This window comes from Acomys russatus, chromosome 3 (assembly GCF_903995435.1).
Source record: "Acomys russatus chromosome 3, mAcoRus1.1, whole genome shotgun sequence".
Lineage (NCBI taxonomy): Eukaryota > Metazoa > Chordata > Mammalia > Rodentia > Muridae > Acomys > Acomys russatus.
In genome coordinates this window covers 56,575,433-56,599,045 of record NC_067139.1, presented here as the reverse complement: position 1 = coordinate 56,599,045, position 23,613 = coordinate 56,575,433, and the positions used below count along the sequence as shown (strand labels likewise).

At 42.2% G+C, this 23,613-nt stretch overlaps 1 protein-coding gene across 4 annotated transcripts in view; it reads right to left on the bottom strand.

Annotated features, from left to right (window-relative positions):
- Erc2 (ELKS/RAB6-interacting/CAST family member 2) overlaps positions 1-23,613 on the bottom strand; it is a 925,224-nt gene that overhangs the window by 495,637 nt on the left and 405,974 nt on the right. For all 4 annotated transcript variants that reach the window (XM_051140768.1, XM_051140793.1, XM_051140783.1 and 1 more), the window contains exon 9: positions 10,060-10,197. In XM_051140768.1, the coding sequence (XP_050996725.1) occupies positions 10,060-10,197 (138 nt within the window). The remainder of the gene's footprint in view (positions 1-10,059; positions 10,198-23,613) is intronic.

Sequence of the window (23,613 nt, the reverse complement as noted above, 5' to 3'; positions counted from 1 at the left end):
TATTATTATTATTACTGCTGCTACTGTTGTTGTTAAAAACTTTTATTGACACTTAGATTGTGGTACAAATATATATTTCAACCGATTGAAAAGTAAGGCCAGTGAAGAGAGGAATTATGGCACCCAAAATTTCCCTTTTCTGATCACAGCAGTATAGATTGCTAATGTTCAGGCTGTGGACTGCACTTCATTCATGGTGCCTGGGAAATGCCTAGAGCACTTCTAGGAGGACAAGGTTTGGCCAGAAGCTCTTGACTGTGGGACCCCTGCACAAAGAGGAGAAGAAGCAGGGCAGGCTTCTGGTACTATCCCTGTTTCTTTGGCTTCTTCATTTGACATCAAAGGACTTCGGTTCCTGAAGATTCTCCTCAGACTACAAAAGGGACTATTGGGTGGAGGGAAGTGGAGCCTACTTCCCCACCCAGGGCTTGAGTCTAAACCAACAAAGAGAATGTGAGGCAAAGAGAAGCCTGTCACAAATGTGGGCTGTTTGCTTCACTTTATTTGTGGTGTGTCTTGAGATGTGTTTCTTTCAATGGCTTCTTTACAACCACTGGGGACTCCAGAACTCTGCATTTAACTTACTCTATTCCAGGGGCTGTCACATGCCCTTCTCCTAGGTCATTATCACAATGTCAAGGGCACAACTAGTATAACTGGTGACGGGCCAGAGGTGAGGCCTCTTAGAGCTCAGAGAGACTATCTGACTCACCCAAGGTGACCCAGTGTATCGTTGATATAAACTGAACTTACAAGGAGAATGCGAGTCAAGGACAAACCTGTCTCGAATGTGGCTTTTCCAGTGTGTCTGGAAATGGCTTGTTGCTTCTGCTGTTGTTGTTATTGTTGTTTATTGGTTTTCCCAGTGGCTTCCTGACAAACACTGGGTACTCCAGATTTCCTGTTCAGTTTGAGCAAAATGCAGGTATCTCGAGGGCTGAGAACTCATTCCATGCCAGGGGCTGTCACACGCGTTTAATGAAGAGGGAAACTACTCTGAATAGTCACCTATGATTTAAGATCGCCTAAGGAGGCAACTGTGCTGTCAATTACAATAGTGTATATATCTAATGATTTGAGGAGAAAACAATTGGCTATTGTTACACTGTATTTTTTAAAAGTCTCTTAAGCACAGTATATTATTAGAACAGTGGGTGGCACAGAGCAAATGGGTCTGTTAATTAATTATGCATATTAATTTCTTCTTGCTCCCAGTTACAGTCCTATCTTACTCTGCAAGTGCTAAGTAACTAGATGCTGCTGCAAGTCCACAAAGGAAGGAGCGGCCACAGCGAACTGTTAGCCTCTCGTGACTTGTAACAACTTCAGACTCCCAGGCCTTAGCATCTGTGCGTGTACAACGGTTGTCCCCTACATCACATAGATGCTGCTGTGACATTTCTCAAGCTCCAATTGGACCACATCACCTGACTGGAAACCTTCCGGAAGCCCTGTGGTCAGGTCACATCACATTTATTGCCTTTCAAAACCCTTTAGTCAGCTTTGATTTAAAGCCATCTTCCCAGCACCGTCTTCCAAAGAGCAGCACAAGCTGCCTGGCATGCCACGGGGTACTTTAAAATGACGAGCTCAAATTAGGGATCCTCTTGGCTTCAAAGCAAGAGTCATAAAATTAAGAATCATGTTAACATTTAGAAGGTGTCAGAGTTATTTGGAAAGTAGGTCAATTTGCTTTAAGCACTGGGCATTACTCTCTGGGCACTGAGAGAGAAGGAAGGAGGGAGGGGTGATGGAGGGAGGGGGAGAGAGAAAGAGGAGCAAGGCAAGCATTGTAATGCTCTAAAGGTTATTGATGATTCAGTGCTATAAAATACTCCTCCATTGATCACAAAACTAATTTAACTGTCACATGTAGAGGACCAGATGTCAAAAACATGTGTTAAAAGGCCCTAATATGGCAGGATCCACTTGATTAACAGCGAGCTTGCAGAAATGCTGACACCACATTCTTGTTTGAGCCCTATTTGCATTGGCACACCCCGCAGGCTATCATCTGGCCCTGCACAGCTCTATTCACAGTGTGCTCTATCACAAGGTAGGAACTGCATTTCAGTGGCCTGGGGGGCTCTGCTATGCAGCTTTCCCAACTGCTCATCTGTGAGGTGGCTACAGCAAGGCTTGAGCAGACTGGCTTTATGAACACAGTGAATTGAGCACTTGAACTTCCTTGTGACATACTCTGTCTTAGTTTTCACTGAAGCTGGAACTAGAACCAAGGCTAGCTTCATGCGTGCTAGGCAAATACTCTGCCACCATATTTGGTCACTGCCTAAGTAGCAGAATTGTGACTCAGTGAGCTGCGTCATGGTGTATGCCTTCTACAGTGGACTGAGTTCCTGAAAATTAAAAGAAAAAACACTCCCCTGGTGCTATAATAAAAGGGAAACAGTAAGCAGAATTTGACATATTCTACACACCAGCCAAAGACAGCAAACTGTTACTTATTAATGGCTGGGGACATCCTTCAGCGTAACAGTGCATGCCTAGAATGTGTAAGACCCTGAACCAGATTAATGGTACTGTAAAAGAAAAATAACTACTTATAAACCCACAAAAATTTACTAATCATTTTTTCTAATTGACTAGGTTTATCCCCCCTACACATGTGCCTTAATCTAGAGTAGTGGTTCTAAACCTGTGGGTCGCGACCCCTTTAGCAGCCCTCCAGTTGCAAAACCAAATGACATTACAATTCATGACAGGAACAACATTGCAGCCATCAAGTAGCAACAAAAACAACTTTATGATTGCAGGTATTAAAGGATCGTTATTCCAGAGGATAGGTGCAAGTAGCTGTGAGTAAAGATGTAGTGTGTGAGGGAAAAGCTATCTAAGCTTACAGTATGATGGCCTATAAGTACAAAGATCAGAAAGTTTAAGTCCTGGCGACACTCAGGCCTAGCTTCAGTGTGACTGAATTGAGCTACACCTCAAAGATTAATAAAACACACATTGGGTGTGTCTGCAAACCTACTTCCAGAGGAGAGCAGAGTGCAATAAATACATTACTCCATTGCTGGGATCATAATATGATAGCATTATTATGAAAAGGGGGAAAGTAGAAGGTAGAATCTAGATGGAGAAAGCAGAGGTATGTCTCTTTAAGGATGTATCTTTTCTATATTTCATTTCTCTGCTTCCTTGTCACCAAAATGTAAGGTGCTGTCCCCCTCCATGCCTTCTTCCCCATGACGGACTGACCGCTATGAAATTGTGAGCCAAATAGATCATTCTTCCCTTTAGCTTGTTCTAGCAGGCTACAGCCATGGAAAAGCGATTGATACATACAATGTCATCCCATCACGTATGGGCTAGGTAGCCTTGGATGGTAGTCCAGGAGAAGCAACACAGTCTCGGTCGTAAGGCGACATAGACATGATGGAAATGACTTCCAGGAGCCCTGGGTGACCAGTTAGCCTGTGTCACTATTGATTAATTCTTCCTATCCAGTTCAGATATATCGTTTTACCTTACTGAGCCTATGTCCTGTTGTTAAGATGGAGGGGTGGTACCAATTAGTGTTATTTGACATCACCTAGAATCACCTGGGAGATGAGCCTTTGGACATGCCTATGGGAATCATCTTGATTGTTATCAATTCATATGGGAAGACCCGTCCCAGTTATTGGGTAAGAACATTCCTTTAGCAGAAAATCCTGGACCATTTAAAGGGGAGAGAGAGTCAATTAAGGAGTGGCGTGTATGCATTATCTCTCCCTTTTTCTTACTGTGATTAATAAGACAAGATGCTTCAAGCTCCTGTTACCTTGAAGTCCCAGCCATGTAAGACTCAGCAATTCTTTCTCCTTAATGGATTTTGTAAGAGCACTTTATCATAGTGACAGGAAAAGAAACTAAGAGAGAAATCTGTGTCAGAAGTGGGGTCGTTGATATGACAAATCTAACTATGTAGCCCTTGGGCCACTGAACTGTTTTGTGGCTAGAACATAAAAGAATTTAGAACTGTAAGACACAAAAGCAGGTAAATGTTAGAAGTAGCCTTAATGGGTCATCCTGGTGTATTCTGAGTGATGAAGAATACTGAGAGAAATGTGCACCATGGATGCTCTGCTGATGAAGCGCCAGAGGACAAGGACATATAAGGAACCGGGAATGGGGTCATTTGTGTGATATTTTTGACCATGAATGTGGCTCTCTGTCCTAAGAACTTGAGTAAAGTTGAATTTCAAGACTATGAACTAGTCTATTCGACACTGGAAATTTGAAGACAGGTGAGCATTCGGGCTGAGCATGGGTACATTTTACGTCACTTACCCAAATCTATAGTGGACAACAGCAAAAAAAGATGCACAGAAGGATGTGAAAACTGTATAGTTTGTGGAGGAAGAAAAGAACTTGAACATGTTAAACTTTGCAGCCAAGGAACTAGTTGAAAGACAGAGGGTAATGATTAAAAAGAAATATGCTGTTCTGCACTAGACCAATGGGGACATATGCGTTAAGGGCAAGGCACCACCCATTGAAGGCTCTGGCTTGTGAAATTGCAAGCTTATTTGAAAAGAAACATCCACATTGAAACAGAGCTGTTAAGAGAGTTTCTAGTTCCTGAAAAGCAGATGCCCAGAGGTATGCTTCTCCAGGGTCAGGTCACAGAAACTAACATAACTGTGTTCCAAACTATGTAGCCATCCTGAGCTAGCAGAAGAACTTGGTATCACCATGGTTTCATGTAAGCTTACAGTTCCATGTTACAGACTATTATTTTCAGAAAGTAAAGACATCAAAGCATTACCTAGCCATTATCAAGCACAGAAAGAAACGCATGCACATTTACTAGCTTGCTCTCTTCGCTCTTATAGAGTTCAAGGCCAGCCTCTGAAATGGTGCTGCCCACACTCAGGCTGGGTCTCCCCACCCCCAATTAAGCCAGTTTAGGAAAAAAATCTCTCCCTCACAGGTATGCCCGCAGGCCAAGCTGAGCTTGGTAATGTCTAAGGGAGACTCTTTTCTTAGATGATTCTAGACTGTTAAGTTGGCTATTGAACTAATAATTGCATTCAGCTATGTGTTATTGCTTTGAAGGCATGAAGGAATTATGGGGCCACGCAGAGCATCTGAGGTCAGGCAATATGAGGTAGGGCCAGAGTCTCTGTAAAGATGCCCTGAGAGGACACTGCATGAAGCTCTGAAAGTGCAAACCAGGATGTTCTGGAACATCCAGGGAATTAGAGATGTCAAGATCATGGGATGGAGTCCAAGGAGAGTTGCAGGCATGGACTGGAAATTGCCCAGAAGACCATCTATATGCTGATGGAAGCAGAGCTAAGGAGGTGAGGCTATGCAAGATTACTGTAACTCAAATGATTACATTATGTGCCCAAGATGCCAGGCATAGAGTAGCAGAATTTGGTGCTTTCCCTGTTGGGTTTTGGAGTGGTTTGTTGTTCTTTTGTTTTGTTTTGTTTAAGTGTGATTGTTTCTTGTGCCTGCCTGCTTTTTTCCATTTGGAATAGCAATGATGTTTATTTACTCTGTGCCATTATTCCTGAAAGTACTAAACTTGTTCATTATTTTAGCAGAGGCTGTGGGCATACAATTGGGAGCTTGTTATCTGGTTATAGTAATTGATATGGGAAAACCTATTTTATTGATGGCTGGAAATAATCACTGGGCAGTACATCCTGGATTATGTAGAGAGCCAATTGCATGTATGTACTTGGTGCCCTTTTCTCATGACAGGGAACATAACGTGACAAGCTGCTCCTAGCTTCCCCTGCCTTACTTCCCTGTCATGAACAAATGTACCTTGAACTGAGAGGTAAAATATTTTTTTCTTCCTTAAATTGCTTTTGTCAAGCGGGCGTGGTGGCGCACGCCTTTAATCCCAGCACTCGGGAGGCAGAGGCAGGCTGATCTCTGAGTTCGAGGCCAGCCTGGTCTACAAAGCGAGTCTAGGACAGCCAAGGCTCCACAGAGAAACTGTCTCAAAAAACAAAACAAAACAAAAACTAATTGCTTTTTGTCAAAGTGCCTTACCATAGCAAAGGGAAAAGAAACTGAGTGGAAAGTTAGTGGTTTCCTAATGCATTTGAATCTCCGGACACGCTTAAAAATCACATTTCACTGGGGCTCACAGTAGAGGGACAGAGAAAACAGCCTTTATAAAAGATCTCAGGTGACAAGACTACGTGGATACAATGAAACGCTTCTGATCTACAGGAGAAATAGTTAAATATTCTAGTGCTTGTCTTTCCCAGCTCCTCTTCAATGAGCTTTCCTGTGCTTCTGAAATACACTAGCATTCTATTTTGGGATTCTTTAGAAAATCTAATCCAAATAAATTCTTCTGTGTTAGTTTTCAGCTGTCACCACAGTGCCCCCAAATCAGTAGTAAATAGTGTGGAAGAGAACAAGCTCAGACGCCAAGGCTTATCCACACCGTGGTTTTATTGGACTTCAGCATCTTCATTTATAAAATCATGTTGAATTTCTGAGCCATGTCACAAAGTTCCCAGCTTTCTACAGTCACCAAAAGTCCTCCCTGTAGTCCACTAAACCATCTGACTCTTTTTTGAGTCCCACCTCATCCTGCTAGCTCTCAAGTCACCGTCCAAGGTCCACTTCAGACGCTACGAACCCAGGGTTCCAACCCTGCAGTCTGGATAAGGCCCTGTCTACGTGGTTTCGAAAGAGACCAAAACTGGAGGTCAGGTAATTCAGAGGCTCATTTGGGCAGTTCAGTACTGGGTGGACCCAGGGAGAAGATACTGGAAGCAGTTACTGACTACGAAGCAATGGTGGGAAGAGAAGAATGGCCAGGCTCGCGCTAGCCTTAACTCCCTTCTTCTCACGCCCCTCAGACCTCAAAAGAAGATTTTACAAAGAGGATGTCTTAGAATTAGGAACTTTAAACTCAAGTAATTGAAATAGGGTCCAGAAAAAAAGATAAAAGCCAGTCAAGAGTCCATGATATGAAAGGTATATGCATCTGGTTAAGTCTGTGAATTTTTAAGAAAGAAATCAAGAGGAAGGGACTGACATATCCCTCAAATATGCAACAGGAACACGTAATTTAAATACTTTCTTAATCATTCCACCTTTGTGACCAAAATTGCTACAGATAACTCTGAAAATAAATTTTCCAAGCTAAAAAATTATGTCTCTGAAATATCATTGTACTAAGTATTCTTATAGGTGCTCAAATAAAATTATATCAGCTCTTACTAGTCATCTCAAACGTATACATTCATAATTTGAATATGACCTTGAAGACTACTTAACCTAGAATTGTCGCCCTTTTCTTGACCTTCCATGTAGTTACTGTATGCCATGAAGACTGAAGAAGTAGGGTAAAGCATACCTAGACCCAACTCAAGATTTTATGTTCACAGCTTTGATGTTTCTAGCACCATAATTTCCATGGTCCCTCCTGCTGATTCTGAAGTGGCAGAACAAATCATAATGAGGATTACAGTGGCTTGGGAAACGGATGGACTACATAATCTAATTCTTTCATTCAACAGAGAAGACGTGAAGCACTGAAAGGGAAAATTACTGGTTGGGGTTACCCAGTACGACTAGATGTAAGGCTGGCCCCGGGCCTTGCTGCAGCTTACATCCATACATCGTGATGCCGCCATTATTGCATGATATTCTCCAAAGAAGACTCCATATCATATAAAGCACTCTGGACATGGTATATAAAGTGCTGCAGAACTGAAAAGGAACAGAAGTGAAGAGAAAGTACCTATATATGACTTCACTTTCACGTTTCAGCTTTTTAAATTTTCTTCAATTCTAGCTGAATTTGAAAATGACGTCAATAGCTCTTATTCCCTTACTCCCTTTCTCTTTCTTACTTTCTTCTTCTTCCTCCTCCTCCTCCTCCTCTTCCTCCTCCTCTTCTTCTTCTTCCTCTTCTTCTTCTTCTTCTTCTTCTTCTTCTTCTTCTTCTTCTTCTTCTTCTTCTTCTTCTTCTCTCTCTCTCTCTCTCTCTCTCTCTCTCTCTCTCTCTCTCTCTCTCTCTGGGATACCCCTGCTCCCCCATTCCCTTCTCTCCCCATGCTCATTTAATAAACCTCATATAGTATAATATTATATAATATCTGTTACCTGGCATCTTATTTCTTATTTTTAATTATTAAATTGGTGCCTGTGACTCAGATACGAAACTCAGAAAATGATGTCAATAATGGGCCTAGAACCTGTACTGACACATTGTAAGGTTAATCTCCAAATAAGCTCTTCTTTAGAATTCTCTGTGACAGCTGGGATTTCACCCATCCTTGCCTTTCCTTGCCCCACCAGCTCCTAGTGTGTGTGGTAGTGGGAACTTTTCATGGTGTGTACATGGAGATAAAGGGCGATGGCAGCCTTAGGGGTCACTGCTTGCCTTCCATCTTGTTTGTGGCCTGTGAGTACTTGGGGATTCTTCTGTCTCCTGCCCGTCTTGCCTCACCTTGGGATTAAAGACATGTGCTACTGAGTCCAGCTTTAGGCGTGCTTTGAGGGTGCAAGCTTGGGTCCTCGTGCTTGAAGAGCATACACTTTTCTCATTATGCTACCTCGCCAGCCCCTGATCTCACAGTCACTACGTAACTTTCGCTGCACCCCTGCTGGCCCTGGCCCTTGCAGTGAAGAGTAAGCATATAATTGGGAAGCTCACCTGCAGACATACCTACAAGAGCTACACAGCGGATGGGTGGATGAATTCAACCAGATGGAAGGAAGGAGAGGTCATTTTGATAGTAGACGAAGATCAGAATGGTCTGTTTGTCTAACGGACCTCGTTCTTTCATTCATTAATGCTTTTCTTCATGGTAACCCCTTCAGCATCAGTCAGAATGAATGCTTTGCAATGAAAGCTTTAGAATGACATCCCTGAGACAGTTTCTTATCAGGCCCTGAGAGATGTTACTGACTTCTTCCCAAGCACCTTACCTTTGCTCTCCTCTCTGCCTACAACTTACGTCTTTGCAGAAGGACTCACGGCTCACCGCCACATTCTTCAAGTCTTTCCTTAAACATCACTTTCCTGTTCTACCTAAAACCTGTCTCTAAGCCATAAAGCCCCAGGGGTCATGTACCCCTCTCTGATTTCTTTCCATCGGCAGAAAATAACAGCCCTCTAAAAACCCACATGTGCCACTAATTCATCACTTTCTGTTTCCCCTTCTCCCTCCTGAGAATGAGACCTCTGTGAGAGTCACTGGAGGGTGGGGACTTCAGCCAGTATCCAGGATCTAGTGGGCAGCCCAGAAGGTGTTATGCTAAGCCCCGGGGATGGCCAACGAAGGCACACAGGGCATGTTGTCTCAGTTTGGAGTCCAGCGTAAAACGGCAGTTAATCCCATTAAGATGGGTGTACGAGGAGCTATAATTATAATAAGAATGTGTGGGAGTTTGCTGTGTAGAGTGGGGACACACCAACAGTGTCTCTACAGAAAATGACTCATAAAATAATAACGACAACTATAATCCCTTTCGAATGGTCTACACACATTCTCTCCTAAACATGGCATAATCCAATAGGTGGGGATTTTATTATCCCAGTTTCACATCTGAGGCCAAGAAGCTTACCCCAAAGAGTGGACCTAGGATTTGAACTCACACAACCAACGTGCCACATTCACATTCTTGACTCAAAGAATTAAATCTGCACATAGAAAATCACATCCCAGCCAAAAAGACCAAATGCAAAGTGATGGAGGCAGAGAGAACAGGACATATTTGAAATCTAAAGGGTCAGCAGAGCTAGAGCACAGCGATGCAAGGAAGAGACAGGCATTGAGGCAGGGTGCTGGCCAGAAAGGGGTTTTATCAGGGAGGAAGGGTGACCCGATGGGGTGGGCTAAGGTTTTTATCGTCCAAAATTTAATGAAAAGTTAGTTGATGTTTCTGCTGACAGCCAAGGTATCAGTTTCTATGGCTGCAGTGTTCCCAGTGTCTAGCTAAAATGGCAGTCTGAGAATGAGTTGGGACTAGAGGGAGTGGAGGGATGAGAAATGCAGGTGTATCTGCATGTATTTGGATTGATTCCTCCCTGTGCTGTTTCTCTAAAATTTGAATTAAACTCACCTTTTCCGACAAGGCTTCCTCCAGTGTAGCCAGTGCAGTGTCTGTGTTGCTGGAATCTGTCTGCAAGGACTTCACTCTGTCTTTCAGGTTGGTCAGTTGTTTGTCCTTATCCCTAAGTTGTTCTTGCAAGTTTTCAATCTAGAAATAAAGATTAACATATTCAATACACATTTTATATGTAATCAAAGCCAAGGTTCTCGAAGCAATCTCTTTTTTATGTTGCTTTTTAAGGACCTGATATTATGGGCATCATCAGTAGGCTGAGATTACACTTGACTTAGAATCTAGGAAAATTTGAGAACTTAATTCACTTAATATAATTTTCTAGTTATAATCAGAATATTCTCTCCATACAAAAACAAAGTCCTCTAGACATTTAAAAACTATTCTTTCTCTATGTTTCTACCCATTTAACCACACTTTTAAGGTTCAGGTCTACAGATCTTGCCACAGTGAAACAAAAAAAAAAGGTTCCCACGGGATTAATTCGCTCACTGAGCAGACGCCGAGTGGGTGCCCACTCTTTCCTAGGCAGCCTGTCAGCCTATGGCATAGCCCACACAGCCATCCACTTACTCCTTTATTCAGCAAGAACCTCTGTGAGAGAGCAAATGTTGTCAAGTGGCTGTTTCAAAGTGACCACATGAAAAGCCAAGCAGGTTATCAGCAGCAGACTGTTAATGGGAAGAACTTGTGATATAAAACATATGCAACAAGGACTAAACACTCCATTTGGCAACTAAGTCAGATGCTGGCAGCCAACCAGCCACTTTTATCCAGTATCTGCATCCTGAAATAAACATAGAAAACAGCCGATTATAAGGTCTGCCTGGCCGCAGCAGCAAGGACCTTCTCCTAAGCGTTACGTGCATTATCATTCATGTTTTTATTCTCTGCTCTCAGACCATATATTTCTTATCTAAGGTTTTTTTTTTAATCCCACTAAGCAAACAATTTATCCATATTAAGGGTTTTTAAATGACAAGGGGAAAAAAAGCAGTACAACTCTAAGATAAGTCCATTCAAAACATTTGCGTCCTGCACCCAGCTCTCTCACGGACCCGTTCCAAATGCATGTTTCCCGCTGTTGCTACTCAAGCAACTTCTGCGATTACTTGGCACCTTTCACACGAATCTGGAGTGGTCATGCAAATAATGCTGGCAGCAGTCACGAAAATGGAGAGGACACAGTGATGGTGACAAGGGAGGTGCCACTACAGCGTCATCCAAGCAGCTCCAGAGAAGCCAAGTGTGGTGACAGGGTGCTATATCCTGAGAGTTAGGAGGCTAGAGCAGGAAGGTCTGTCAGACGATGAGGATAGCCCAGGCCCTACAGTGACTTCCAGACCAGCCTGTGCTACAGAGTGAGCGCTGCTGCTCTAAAGAGAAAGGCAATGAGGTATCTACACCTGAGCTGACAGAACCTGACTGGGCTCAATGGATGTTTCCAATGTTTCAAGGCATTTGAGCTAACAAAGCTAATGGTGGCGCTTTGGCCAAGGTTGACGGACAGATTTAGAATAGGGAAACCACTTTAAGAAACGCTGTATAAACATCTCAAGAATGAGTCTTGGACTGCGGAGATGGCTTGGCAGCGAAAAATGATTGCTGCCTAAGTGTGAGGTCCTGAAGTCAGAGCCCCAGAAGTCATCGAAGGCGAAATGTGCCACGTGCCTGCAATCCCAAATGCACCTGCAGCAAGATGGAGGCAGAGACAAGAGAATTCCCCCAGAAGCTTGTGGGTCAGACGGCCTGGTGTACACAGTGGCCAACAACAGAGACCCAGTCTCAAGCAAGGTGGAGGGCAAGGATAGATAGTTGAGGCTGTCCTTTAATCTCCACATGCATGCCACTGCATGCTTACACATACAGATACAAACACACACACACATACACACACACACACACACAAACACACTTCTTATAAAAAGGAGACTTAAGAGGCTACAAAACATATAACAGTGTGAAGAATAGAGTCTTTGTATGACTTTTGTAAAACAAACAAACAAACAAACAAACAACTATAAATTGGTACATGCACCGGTAAGTAAAAATCATGAAAAATGAAACAGTCTGAGAAGGAGGTGGAAGAACAGAACTTCTATTTTCATTATTGGAAGTTTTGATTATCTCCTGCGTACAATCTCAAACCAAGTAGGGCTTTTTCCCTTTTTGCTTTTTTAAAAAAAATACCCTTGGTGGTTCTGGGGGCAGAGGGCAGGGTCCAACAGGTAAGTTACTTGCTCCTCTTGCAGAGGATCTCAGGTCAGCTCCCAGTACCCAGGTCAAAACCACCTAAAACTCCAGCTCCAGAGGATCAGATGCCCTCTTCTGGCCTCTGAGGGCACCTGCAAGCACGTGGCATACATTCACAGAGGCAGACACACAAACACATGGACATAAACAATTATAAAAGGGAATCCTTAAAACCTGGCTAGTGAAACTTTAAATATACACCAGAGACAGTGAGATTGCTCAGTAGCTGAAGGTACGTGCCATCAAATCTGACAACCCGAGGTCAATTCCCAGGGCCCACATGGTGGAAAAAGAGAAACAATTCCTGCAAGCTGTCCACTTACCTACACACATGTGCTGTGGCACATCCAGTAACACAAAAATAAAATGTATTAAAGTGATATAAAATGCTAAATACACAAGTAAATAATGAACAAACGCTACAAATGACTAGCAAAAATAAATTGTCCCTGTGCTAGGCTTTGGGTGCAGTCTGTGTCCCAAGAGGTCCCTCTGGAAGCTGGGTCCTCAGTGCTCTGAAGCCAGGGTGTGGTGACATTGTGGAGGCTCTTCTCTCATTGGATGGAATTCATTTCATCAGACTCAATTAGTTCTCCCAAGAGTGGTTTGCTATCAGGGAGCAAGCCTGTCCCCTCTTCCAGTAACCTGTCACTATGTGACATGCAGGCTCACGCTATAACGCTGCCTGCCATGCTGTGCCACAGCCATTAGGCTGCCACCAGAAGCTGATGCTGGTGCAGTGCTGTTCCGCATCCAGAACTCAGAGCTAAAACCATTTTCCCTGTTACTCAGAAGGAGCCATCGTTGGTATTTTGCAGAGTAACAAAAAATAGGCAAGTCCCATCAAGTTGTATACAATGAAATTGCTGTGAAAGTATTTGACACCCTGATTGCACCCAATTGAAAATTTAATGAAAACATTAGAATATGAAGAAGAAAACAGCGTAATATAAAACAATGCAACATTAACTTGGTAAAAATGAAGCTCTTGTGTAGGTATATATAGCATAGTCTATAAATATGTATGTATTTAGTATATGTATGCCACTAAGAATTTTTTTTGGCACTAAAGTGAATTTGAGTCTCTCCCATTCTTTTCTGTATCTTTCAGCTTCTTTTCCTTGAAGACAATACACAAAATAAAAATACTTTCAAACCAACTAAAAAGCATCAAAATGATTTTAAAATGAGCTTTGAAGTAACCTTTACTTCTTAAAAGGGTTTATTACATGAGGAAAGATTACTTTTAGCTCCTAAAAATTCTTTATAAAAATTAAGTTTTATTTTTTTAATCTACTAGAAAATTATTATACATCTTTCTCTTGTTCTCAAACTGTTATGACACTTACAGTAAAATGTTTGGAATCTTTTTCTCAAAAGTGTGAGGCTCCACAAAGTCCAAATAACAGGAATTGGACATTAAGCAAACTGAAAACCAGGGTTAGGACTGGGAATTGCAGAGACAGTTTTTAAGAAATCTTGCATTTTACAAAGAGACAACCCACCTTGGAACATAGAGAACTCCCTGGTCACTGTGATTCTTGGAGTGGGAGACAGGCCTATGCACCCCAAGGATGAGAGGCAGGTCTGTGCTGCACCAGGGGCTAATAGATCTGTGCATGACAGGCCTGAGCAATACCACACTCGCCATTGAAGAAAGATGTTTCTGGTCACAGCCATCCAGAACAGTCACCAAACTGTGTGTGTCTGAAGCAAGAGCTATACTTTCAGAGCAGATCCCTGGAGAGCAAGCAAGGCATGGCAGCTCTCAGACCCTGGGGATCACATGGCAACCCTCTTGCTACATGGGCTTAAGCTAACTTCTGAAACTCCACCGTCCAAGGCTGTCCATCAGTCTTAGCCAGGCAGGCGAGATTCAGATCTGTAGGAGCATGATTTCCCTCCTGAGGTTCCCTTGTTGGCTCCCACCCTTGTCAAGGTCATGCATGAGGCTCTTCAAGAGATGTTCCAAGAGCCAGAGCTAGGACAGGGCGCATGTCCAGCGGGAGTGAGATCCTTGCCGCCTCTGTCTGCTTCTTGTACTTGGAAAGCTTTTCCTACTCCAACTCTATACCTGCTCAACTCTAGACTCAAAGCAACACACACCCTTTACCCTTCGGAAAGCCTTCTCGGCCCCCATAGCTGGGTTAACTTTCTTCCTCTGAACTTCTTACACTCTATTAAGGCTGCCCTGTCGAAGGCTGGATTTGCAGCTGAGAGGCAGAACTGGCTCTTCACGTGACTAGCTCTACAACTCTGTTGTAAGCTCAGTTAAGACCAAAGTTCTCAGTTTAACATCTCTGGCCATTAATTTGCTGAATAAAGTAAGGAAGGAAAAAGTAGTGTGGCTACTAAAGAGATTGTCCTACATAAAGAGAACAGAGCAGGAAACGGCTGGTTCCTTTGGCTCTGGGATTCTAGAAAGAAGATATAAAAAGTGACTGGTAAGGTCTTTGTAGAGACTCCTACTATAGCGTGTTTCTATTTGTAAATCTTACCCAAAGGTGCATTTTGGGTTCACTTTATGAGACTCTGAAATTCAACTACTAAAAAGTCTCTCTCTTTTTTTTTTTTTTTTTTTTTTGTTCCTAAAAGACATATTTCTGGAATTCTTGTTATCCTTTCCTTAGGTATTAGTTACAGTTATTGGCTGAAGCTGGAGACAAACAGTCAAATTTGAGGGAAAAAATAATTAGGGAATTCAAAAACCTGCTGGAAATGTGAAGGTTACATGAAAAGACCAGAATTCTGTGCCTAAAGTTCTGACACAAGTAGCCTAGCACAGATGCTACTGCTGAGCAGCAGACAGCAGATACCTGGGCTTCGGTGAAAACTGCTGGGTTCCATCACTACCATGATCGTGCTGCCCCATGACCATGTGACTTCACAGTCACCACAGTGGAAAGATGCCATCAAATTCCCAGCTTTCCAACTACTCGGACAGGTGCATTTAGTGAAATAAAAAGCAGAGACAAAGTTAAGCCAATAGCGCAATAGCAAGAGAGGCTGATGATGCAAACACTGGGTGTTCTCTCCTTGTGGAGTGAGATGCCCTTCTTCACAAAGTCAGTAGCAAAGCCGGAGTCTGGTGGCCACACAACCGACTCATGTCTACAATACCTATGGAAAGCTTCATAGCTCCAGGTCCAACAAGCAGACATCTCTAGAAAAACACTGGCTTTGTTCTCCATTCTCTTCCCCCGCCCCGCCCCTTCTGTCTCCTATGGTCTTTCAGGATAGTCTCCATACTGGCTTTATAAACACTTAGCAACCATTACTTTTCTCCATTTCTATAATTTCGTGACTATGAAAACATAAACATACTCTTAAAGTACGTATGTAATTTCAGACTGGTTTCTGTCAATGAGCATAACTGTCTAGGGATCTATCCCAATTGCTCGGCTGTTAAATAATTCGTTAGCACTTATTTTTGAGTGGTGCTCCACCCTATCACTGTGCCAGCTTCTTTAACCTCTTTAAGGGCATTCAGGTTGTTTCCAGTTTGAGCCTTTGCAAGTATTTTGCTAAGACATTCACACACAGGTTTGTGCTTTTTTATCTTTGAACAGAAGTTTTTACTACTCTGGTATAAATGCCACCGGGATGATTTCTGGGTCATATGGAAGTTGTTTTTATTATGTAAAACACTGTTGAAGTACTCTCTAGAGCAGGGGTACTCAGCCTTCCTAATGCTGTGATCCTTTAGTATAGTTCCTTGTGTTGTGGTGACCTCTCCCCACCCCCAAAAAGTATTTCATTGCTGCTTCATAACTGTGATTTTGCTAGTGTTATGAATTGTAATGTAAGTATCTGATATGCAGGATATCTGATCTGCGACCCCCAAACGGGTCCCAACACACACACACACACACACACACACACACACACACACACACACACACACAATGAAAAGCTAACCCATGCCCACAGACTGGACATTCTATCCTCTTAAGAAGTCTAGTTAGGTGTGGCGATGCATGCCCATGAGCCTAGCATTCAGGAGGCAGAGGCTGGAGATGGGGATTAACGTTAGCCTCAGCCACAAGTTGGGTCTAGAACAGCCTGGGACACACAGAAAAACCTTCTCACAAAACAAAATAACCACGACAAAGAGTGTCTGTACTACCCAAATAGCCTCGAGATTAAATTCTATCTCTAATAAAATTCCAGTGACATTTTTCATAGAATTAGAAAAAAATCTGAGATACACATGAAACCACTAAACATTATGAGTAGACAAAAAGATGATGAACCAAAAGCAAAGTTAAAGGCTTAAAACTACCTGATCTCTAAATATAGGACAAAGCTGTCGTAATCACCACAGGACAAAAGAAAACAACGTAGACCAATGCCCCAAGTCTCAAAACTAAATTCATACATTTACAGACAATTGATTTATGTAAAATTTCCAAGCATACACAATGAAGAATAAAATCTTTCTGATAATCTTTTCAAGGAAACTGGGTACTCAAAATTGGGCCCCAGCTCATACCACATACAAAGACTCTCCCCAAGTCGGTCACAGGCTGAAATGGAACCTGGAGCTAACACGACTAGAAGGAATCACAGGCAAAGCCTCTGGGCCACTGGCCTGGATAACTCCTTTGGCTTGTTTGTTTTTCTTTTTCACAAAACACCTTTAGTATCAATAGAAAAACATAAAAATAGACATGAGAGTGCATCAAACCAAAGAGCCTTTGTGCAGATGATACCATGGAGAAATGTAAAGGATGCCAGATCCTTCATGCCAACAACTAACTATGACTTAGGAAACTCATTAGGAGAATGGCAGTTTACAGTATGTGTACAGTGGCTATCACTTAGATCGCCAATGGCTCCCCAAAGGCCCATCTGTTTAAAAAGCATTTTCTCCAGAGCATAGCAAGACTAGGAGAAGGTGACAGTGTTTGAGGGGAGAGCCTCGGAGGATGTTTTAAGTCACTGGAGTGTGCCTTTTGATGTAGTTATGGTTACTATTGCTGTGATAAAACACCACAGTCAAAAGCAAGTTGGGAAGGAAAGAGTTTATTCAGCTTACACTTCCATACAATTGAGGGAAGTCAGGACAGGAACTCAAACAAGACAGGAACCTGAAGGCAACAGCTGATGCAGAAGCCATGGAGAGATGCTGCTTACTGGCTTGTTCCCCATGCCCTGCTCAGCCACTTTCATATAACCCAGGGCCACCAGCTCAGAGATGGCATCAGTCATACTGAGTTGGGCCCTCTTCCATCAATGACTAATTAAGAAAATGCCTTACAGCCACAATTTCTGTAAGCATTCAATTGAGGTTCCTTCCTTACAGATAAGTCCAGCTTGTGTCAAATTGACATAAAACTAGCCAGCACACCCTCTAAGGGAATTGTGGGACCTGATGTTCCCTATCTTTTTAGTAGGAAGGAATAGATTTCCTTGGTTACATGCTTCTACCAGAAAATGCACCATGAGCCCAAGGAATTATGGATGATCTGTCATAGACTAAACCCTCCCCCAATTCTAAAAGTAAGTAAATGTGTTCTCTGTATAAGTTTATTTATCTCAAGTATTCATCAAAAGAAAGCACTATCTTTCTGGGATCTGGGTTACCTCACTCAGGATGCATATTTTCTACTTCCATCCACTTGCCTGCAAATTTCATAATTTCCTTGTTTTTAATAGCTGAGTAGTATTCCATAGTGTACATGTACCACAGTTTCTTTATCCATTCCTAGGTTGTGGGACTTCAGGTTGTTTCCAGTATCTGGCTTTTACAAATAAAGCTGCTATAAACATAGCTGAACAAATGCCTTTGTTGTATGGTGGTGCATCTTTTGGGTATATGCCCAGGAGTGGTATAGCTGGTTCTTGAGGCAGAATTATTCCAAACTTTCTGAGAAAGCACCAGAATGATTTCCAAAGTGGTTGTACAAGTTTACACTCCCACAGGCAATGGAGGAGTGTTCCCCTTTCTCCACATTCTTGACAGCATGTGCTGTCACTTGAGTTTTTGAGCTTAGCCATTCTGACAGGTATAAGAGACACATATGGTAGGTACTCACTTAAAAGAGGATATAGCATAAGATAACCATACTACAATTCATAGACCCAAAGAATCTAAATAACAAGGGCACATGCTTGAATCTTACTCAGAAGGAGAAATAGAATAGAAAACAGAAGTGGATGAAGAAAGGGAACAGGGTAGGAGAGGGGGGCAGAGGAAAATGAGGGTGGAGTTCAAATGTGGGGAGAGCAGGGACAAGAGGACAGAGGGCTTGCAAAGAGAAGAGAAATCATGGGTGGAGGCATCTGCGAGACAAGCTGGCTCCTGGGAGAATAAGGGGGTGACTCTAGCTGAGACTCCTAGCAGCAGGGGTCATGGAGACTGAAGAAGACACCCTCTAGCCAGACAGGACTTCTAGCAGAGAGAGGGGAACACCAACCCATTCACAAAAATTTCAACCCAAAATGTACCCTGCCTGCAAGATGTGCAGGGATAAAGATAGAGCAGAGATTGAGGGAACGTCCAACCAATGCCAGGCCCGACCTGAGACCCACCCCATGGGACAAAGCCAACCATTGACACTATTAATGATATTCTGCTATGCTTGCAGATAGGAGCCAAGCGTAGATGTCCCTTGAGAGGCTCCACCTAGCAGTGGATCAAAACAGATGCTGAGATTCACAGCCAAACATTGGACAGAGCATGGGGGGCCTTGTGGAAGAGTAGGGGGAAGGATAAAAAGACTGTGAAGGGACAGAAGCTCTACAAAAAGACCAACAGAGTCAAATAACCTGGGCCCAGGGGGCTTGTGAAGACTAAAGCACTAACCAAGAACCCTGCAATAGACTGGACCTAGGCCCCCTACACATACGTCCTCGATGGGCACCTTGGTATTCATGTGGGTCCACTAGTAAGGGAAGCAGGTGCTATCTCTGACATGGACTCTGTTGCCTGCTTTTCTATCACTTTCTCTAGAAGGACTGCTTTCCCCAGTGCAAGAGGATGTGCTCAGACCTGATGTGATTTAATATGCTGGGGTGGGTTGGTGGGGGCTTCCCTTTTCTGAGGAGTAGGGAAGGGGGAAGAGGTGGTAAAGGGAAGGAGGGTGAGACTGGGAGGAGAGGAGGGAGGGGCTACAATCTCATGTAAAGTGAATAATTTTTTAAAAACATTATGTATACTGCTATCTTTTCATTTTGAAATTCTAGTCCTTTTTCTGCTAGCATTTCTTCTTTCATGGAAAACTTCCTTCATCCAGTCTCTAAGAGTTGATACACAGGCTCAATTGACAAGTAACTCATTATTGTCCCTTACCCAGAATGCTTTACCTCCTCCCTGGTTCCCAAAGTATATTTCAAAGAATTTGTAGTTGACATTTTTGGATCTTCACTTTAAATGTACAAGGCTAATTTCTCTGGCCAATGGTTTCACATGAAGAAACCACTGGTGGTCTCCTGACACACAGAGACATGTAGCTGTGGCCACTAGAAGATTTCACTGTAGTTTTCAGAGGTGTAATTACAAAGCTTTGGTGTGCACTTCCTTGGTTTAGAGATGCGGGGCTCATTCATCTTGACACCAGGGACTTTACATCTTTTGCCAAATTTAGGAAACTTTTCTTTTGTTTTTTTGTGGGTTTTTTTGTTTTTATTTTTTTATTTTGTATACAGTGCTCTGCCTGCATATGTGCCTGCTTACCAGAAGAGGGCACCAGATCTCATCATGGATGGTTGTGAACCACCATGTGGTTACTGGGAATTGAATGAACTCAGGACCTTTGGAAGAGCACCCAGTGCTCTTAATCTCTGAGCCATCTCTTCAGGAAATTTTTCAGCTTTTACTCAATCTTCAAATGACTTCAAGTATTTTTGGCTCCATGTTCTTTCTCCTCTCCTTGAATTCTGATATTAAAATAGATCACATTATCACCCACAAGTGCATGAGCTCTACTCATCCGACTTCCATTCCAGTTCCTCCATTTTTCAGATTAAGGAGCCACGACTGAGACTCCCCAAGCTCACTGACACTGTTTTCTATTCATTTACTCTACTACTGAATGTTCCAGGAGGCTCTCTCTCTCTCTCTCTCTTGCGCTCTCTCTCTCTCTCTCTCTCTCTCTCTCTCTCTCTCTCTCTCTCTCTCTCTTGCGCGCTCTCTCTCTCTCCCTCCCTCCCTCCAATCAATTTTGTAAAAATTGCTTTAATTTTTTCACCCAATAGTTACAATATCTGTTATGCTCAGATATCAATTGTTTCTCCTCACGCAAATTGTGATCCACCCCCCCGCCGCCCCAGCTCTGTAATGGTCTCTTGAGACACTGGGTAATTCTGTATCATATCTGGGTCATTTCTAGGCACTTAATAAGACATTTTGATGTGTTTTAATATTTTTGTAATATCCTCCCATCTTCCATTGTCTTAGGCAATGTACCCTGTGTTTGGGCTGGGATAGCAGGCATGCTGACTCTAACTTAGGCTGGGTTTTGCTGGTGACATTTTATGAGTTGACTGGGTCGTTGCTAAAACCCCGAGCATCCCTGCCCTTCTTCCTTCTCTCCTTTGCTCCCTTTCTTCCCTCCACCCTTTCCTGTTGGCAGAGTTCTTGTTGCAGGGTTCTGGGACAATCACAGGGAAAAGGAAGAAAATCCAAGGGGCTCCCCCTGGATTTGCTCAGCAAGTCCCCCAGAGCTCCTTCCTTCCTGCCTTCAGAGTCCTTTATGATTATTGATACAGCTCAGCTAATTGGACTTAGGGAATTTATGTCATCTTGTCCCAGAACAGAAACCCACTAAAAGTTCTTTGTTACAATAAATTATTTCATTCTCTCTGAAATCTCATCCCAGAAATAAATCTAGGAAGCTGGTAGAACGAAGATTCGTGTTCACTGTGGGTGGAGAGGCTTCTGCTTCCCTTAGCTGTTCAGGCAGACACCTTGTAGAACTGGGGCTCTTGGCCCACTTCCTGCACCAACACAATTGAGGTCCCACTGCCACCAGATGGTGGAAGGAAGGGAGGAAGGGTCTAGCTGGGCAACAAGGGAAGGGTTTGCAGAAAGCACTCCCTCTGAGAGTGACTCTCAAACGGAAGGAAGCACCATGGAAAATACATTCAAATACTGTGATGAGAAATACTGGGCTGGCCAAGGTACCAAACAGAAGAAAGGCTCCATCATATCACTAGTATTTATATTTTAATCATGGGTTGGCACACAGTAGGCCTACAATAAATATTCCTTGACTGGACACACACACACACACACACACACACACACACACACACACACAGGACCTTTTAAATACTGGGTAAAACTTGGCTCAAATCACTTCCTCCCAGACCATTTTCTTGAGAACAACCACATTGTGACACCCTGTGGAATACTTGAGATACTGCACAATTCCAGTTGTTGCCAGAACTGGAGCTGATGCAGAGGTACCACAAAGGAAACTGCTCCCCAAGGCACATCCCCAATACTTAAAGGTCTCCTGGGCTCTGTTATCATCCACAGCCTGACCCCATGGTAAGGGTTCTGAAAATAAAAGGGGCAGCTCCTTCCCACATTTGGCACTTCTCCAGATTCCAGAGAATCCATGTCTTCCTTTTTCTTAAAACTAATTCTAAAATGTGATCCAAACCCTTAACCAAGACAGTCTGTTCTCAAGTAGTGTGGAATTTTGTATAATTTTTCCTTTAGACATAAAGTGAATAAGCAGTAAATTTAAAACATCCACAAATTGTTCTGAAACGGAACATTCTTTAAAAATCCAACGACAAAATGGCAAAGGCCAAGGCGGCCTCCGGAGACACTCGCAGGGTGGAAGCACTAATTGCTCACACAGGAGACAAGCTCTGGCACTCTGGCCATGGCTAACAGAGCCACAGAGAGGACAGGAAAGCTGTGAGGCCTGGGGCCTCCTCTTTTCATTTTTACTGAGTGGGTTGATAGATTCACTTTTGTTTGTTTTCCACATAAAATCCTGATAACTATTTAATTTAATGTATAAAGTATTAACTTTTTTCATATTTTGTCCACCCTCAAATGAAAGGTAAAGTTTATGCAAGAAATCATTGCGTGCAGTAAAAAATACATCTGCACACACGTTTAACAGGAAATGACTAAAAAAATTTATGACACCAATTTTATCTGAACATTTACAGTTTATATGTGTTGTACAATTTGGGATTAAATTTCAACCAGGCACAGACAGAACTTCCATTTTTATATTCATTGTTTATTTATTATCAGCAAGTATTCTGCTTATTACAATATACAAAGTACCCTGAGAAAAAGGAGAATTTTTTAAAAATGGGATGCACAGAAAAAATATCAAATGAACCCTTTAAAATCTCACATAATTCATAGACAATTCTAATTCTACCCAAAATATGTCAGTTCTCTTCATATTTTCATAAGTGGACTCCCTTTTAGCCCTTGTGCATTTGTGTCTACCTTAACTCTATTTGAAACTTGAAATTTAGTTGACAAGATACTGCCTGCCTTCTATGCTTGCTTTATTGCTATTTAATCCCTACACTAAAACTCAATTGCAACAAACTTTACAACTTTAATGTGCCTGCTAATCTTTGGCTTAAATAATGTGCATTTTAGTAACTAAAAAATTGACATTAAGGTCACTTAAAAAATCATTAAACTGTGAATAAAAAAAGCCTTTTCTTGTCCCTACATTGTCAATAAACAACATAATAATCTTGTCACTTTTTTGGCCACTGTCTCAGGAATGCTTCTTAAGTACTCAAAGGATTAAATTAAATCTCACCTGCAGACAGGCTTTACAATTCGGTAGAAAATCTAGTTCTCAAAGGAAAATTACTTTCATTATCTTAAGTTAAAACCAAATATTCTGTCCTCGGGAATTTGCAGAAAAATAGCTGCATCAAAGACACAGCTCACTTCAAGAGAGTTTTCTCTTTAAGACCTTGTCTAAAAGAATTATTTAAGGGAGAATTCCTTTTAGGAAATATTTTCTCAAGGTCATGCTAAGACAGCTATAAAACTGTGTCACTTAAATTACTTCAAGTTGATGCCTTTTCACAATTATGATTCTATTCTTGGGGGTTGAAGACTTTGGGTTTTCTTTGAGAATTATTTTATTCATGGTTACTACTTTGAATTTTGGTTGTCTACAGGCTTTTGCTTTTTAAAGAGATTATATAACTTTAATAGCCAAACATTTAAAATACATATGGAGAATAAAATTATAAAATGTATCACTTTTAAGCCTAAAAATAATAGAAGGGACTAATGTGAAATTAAAAGTATTTGCACATTTGGATGAAAATGACAGCACTTTAATACCTATA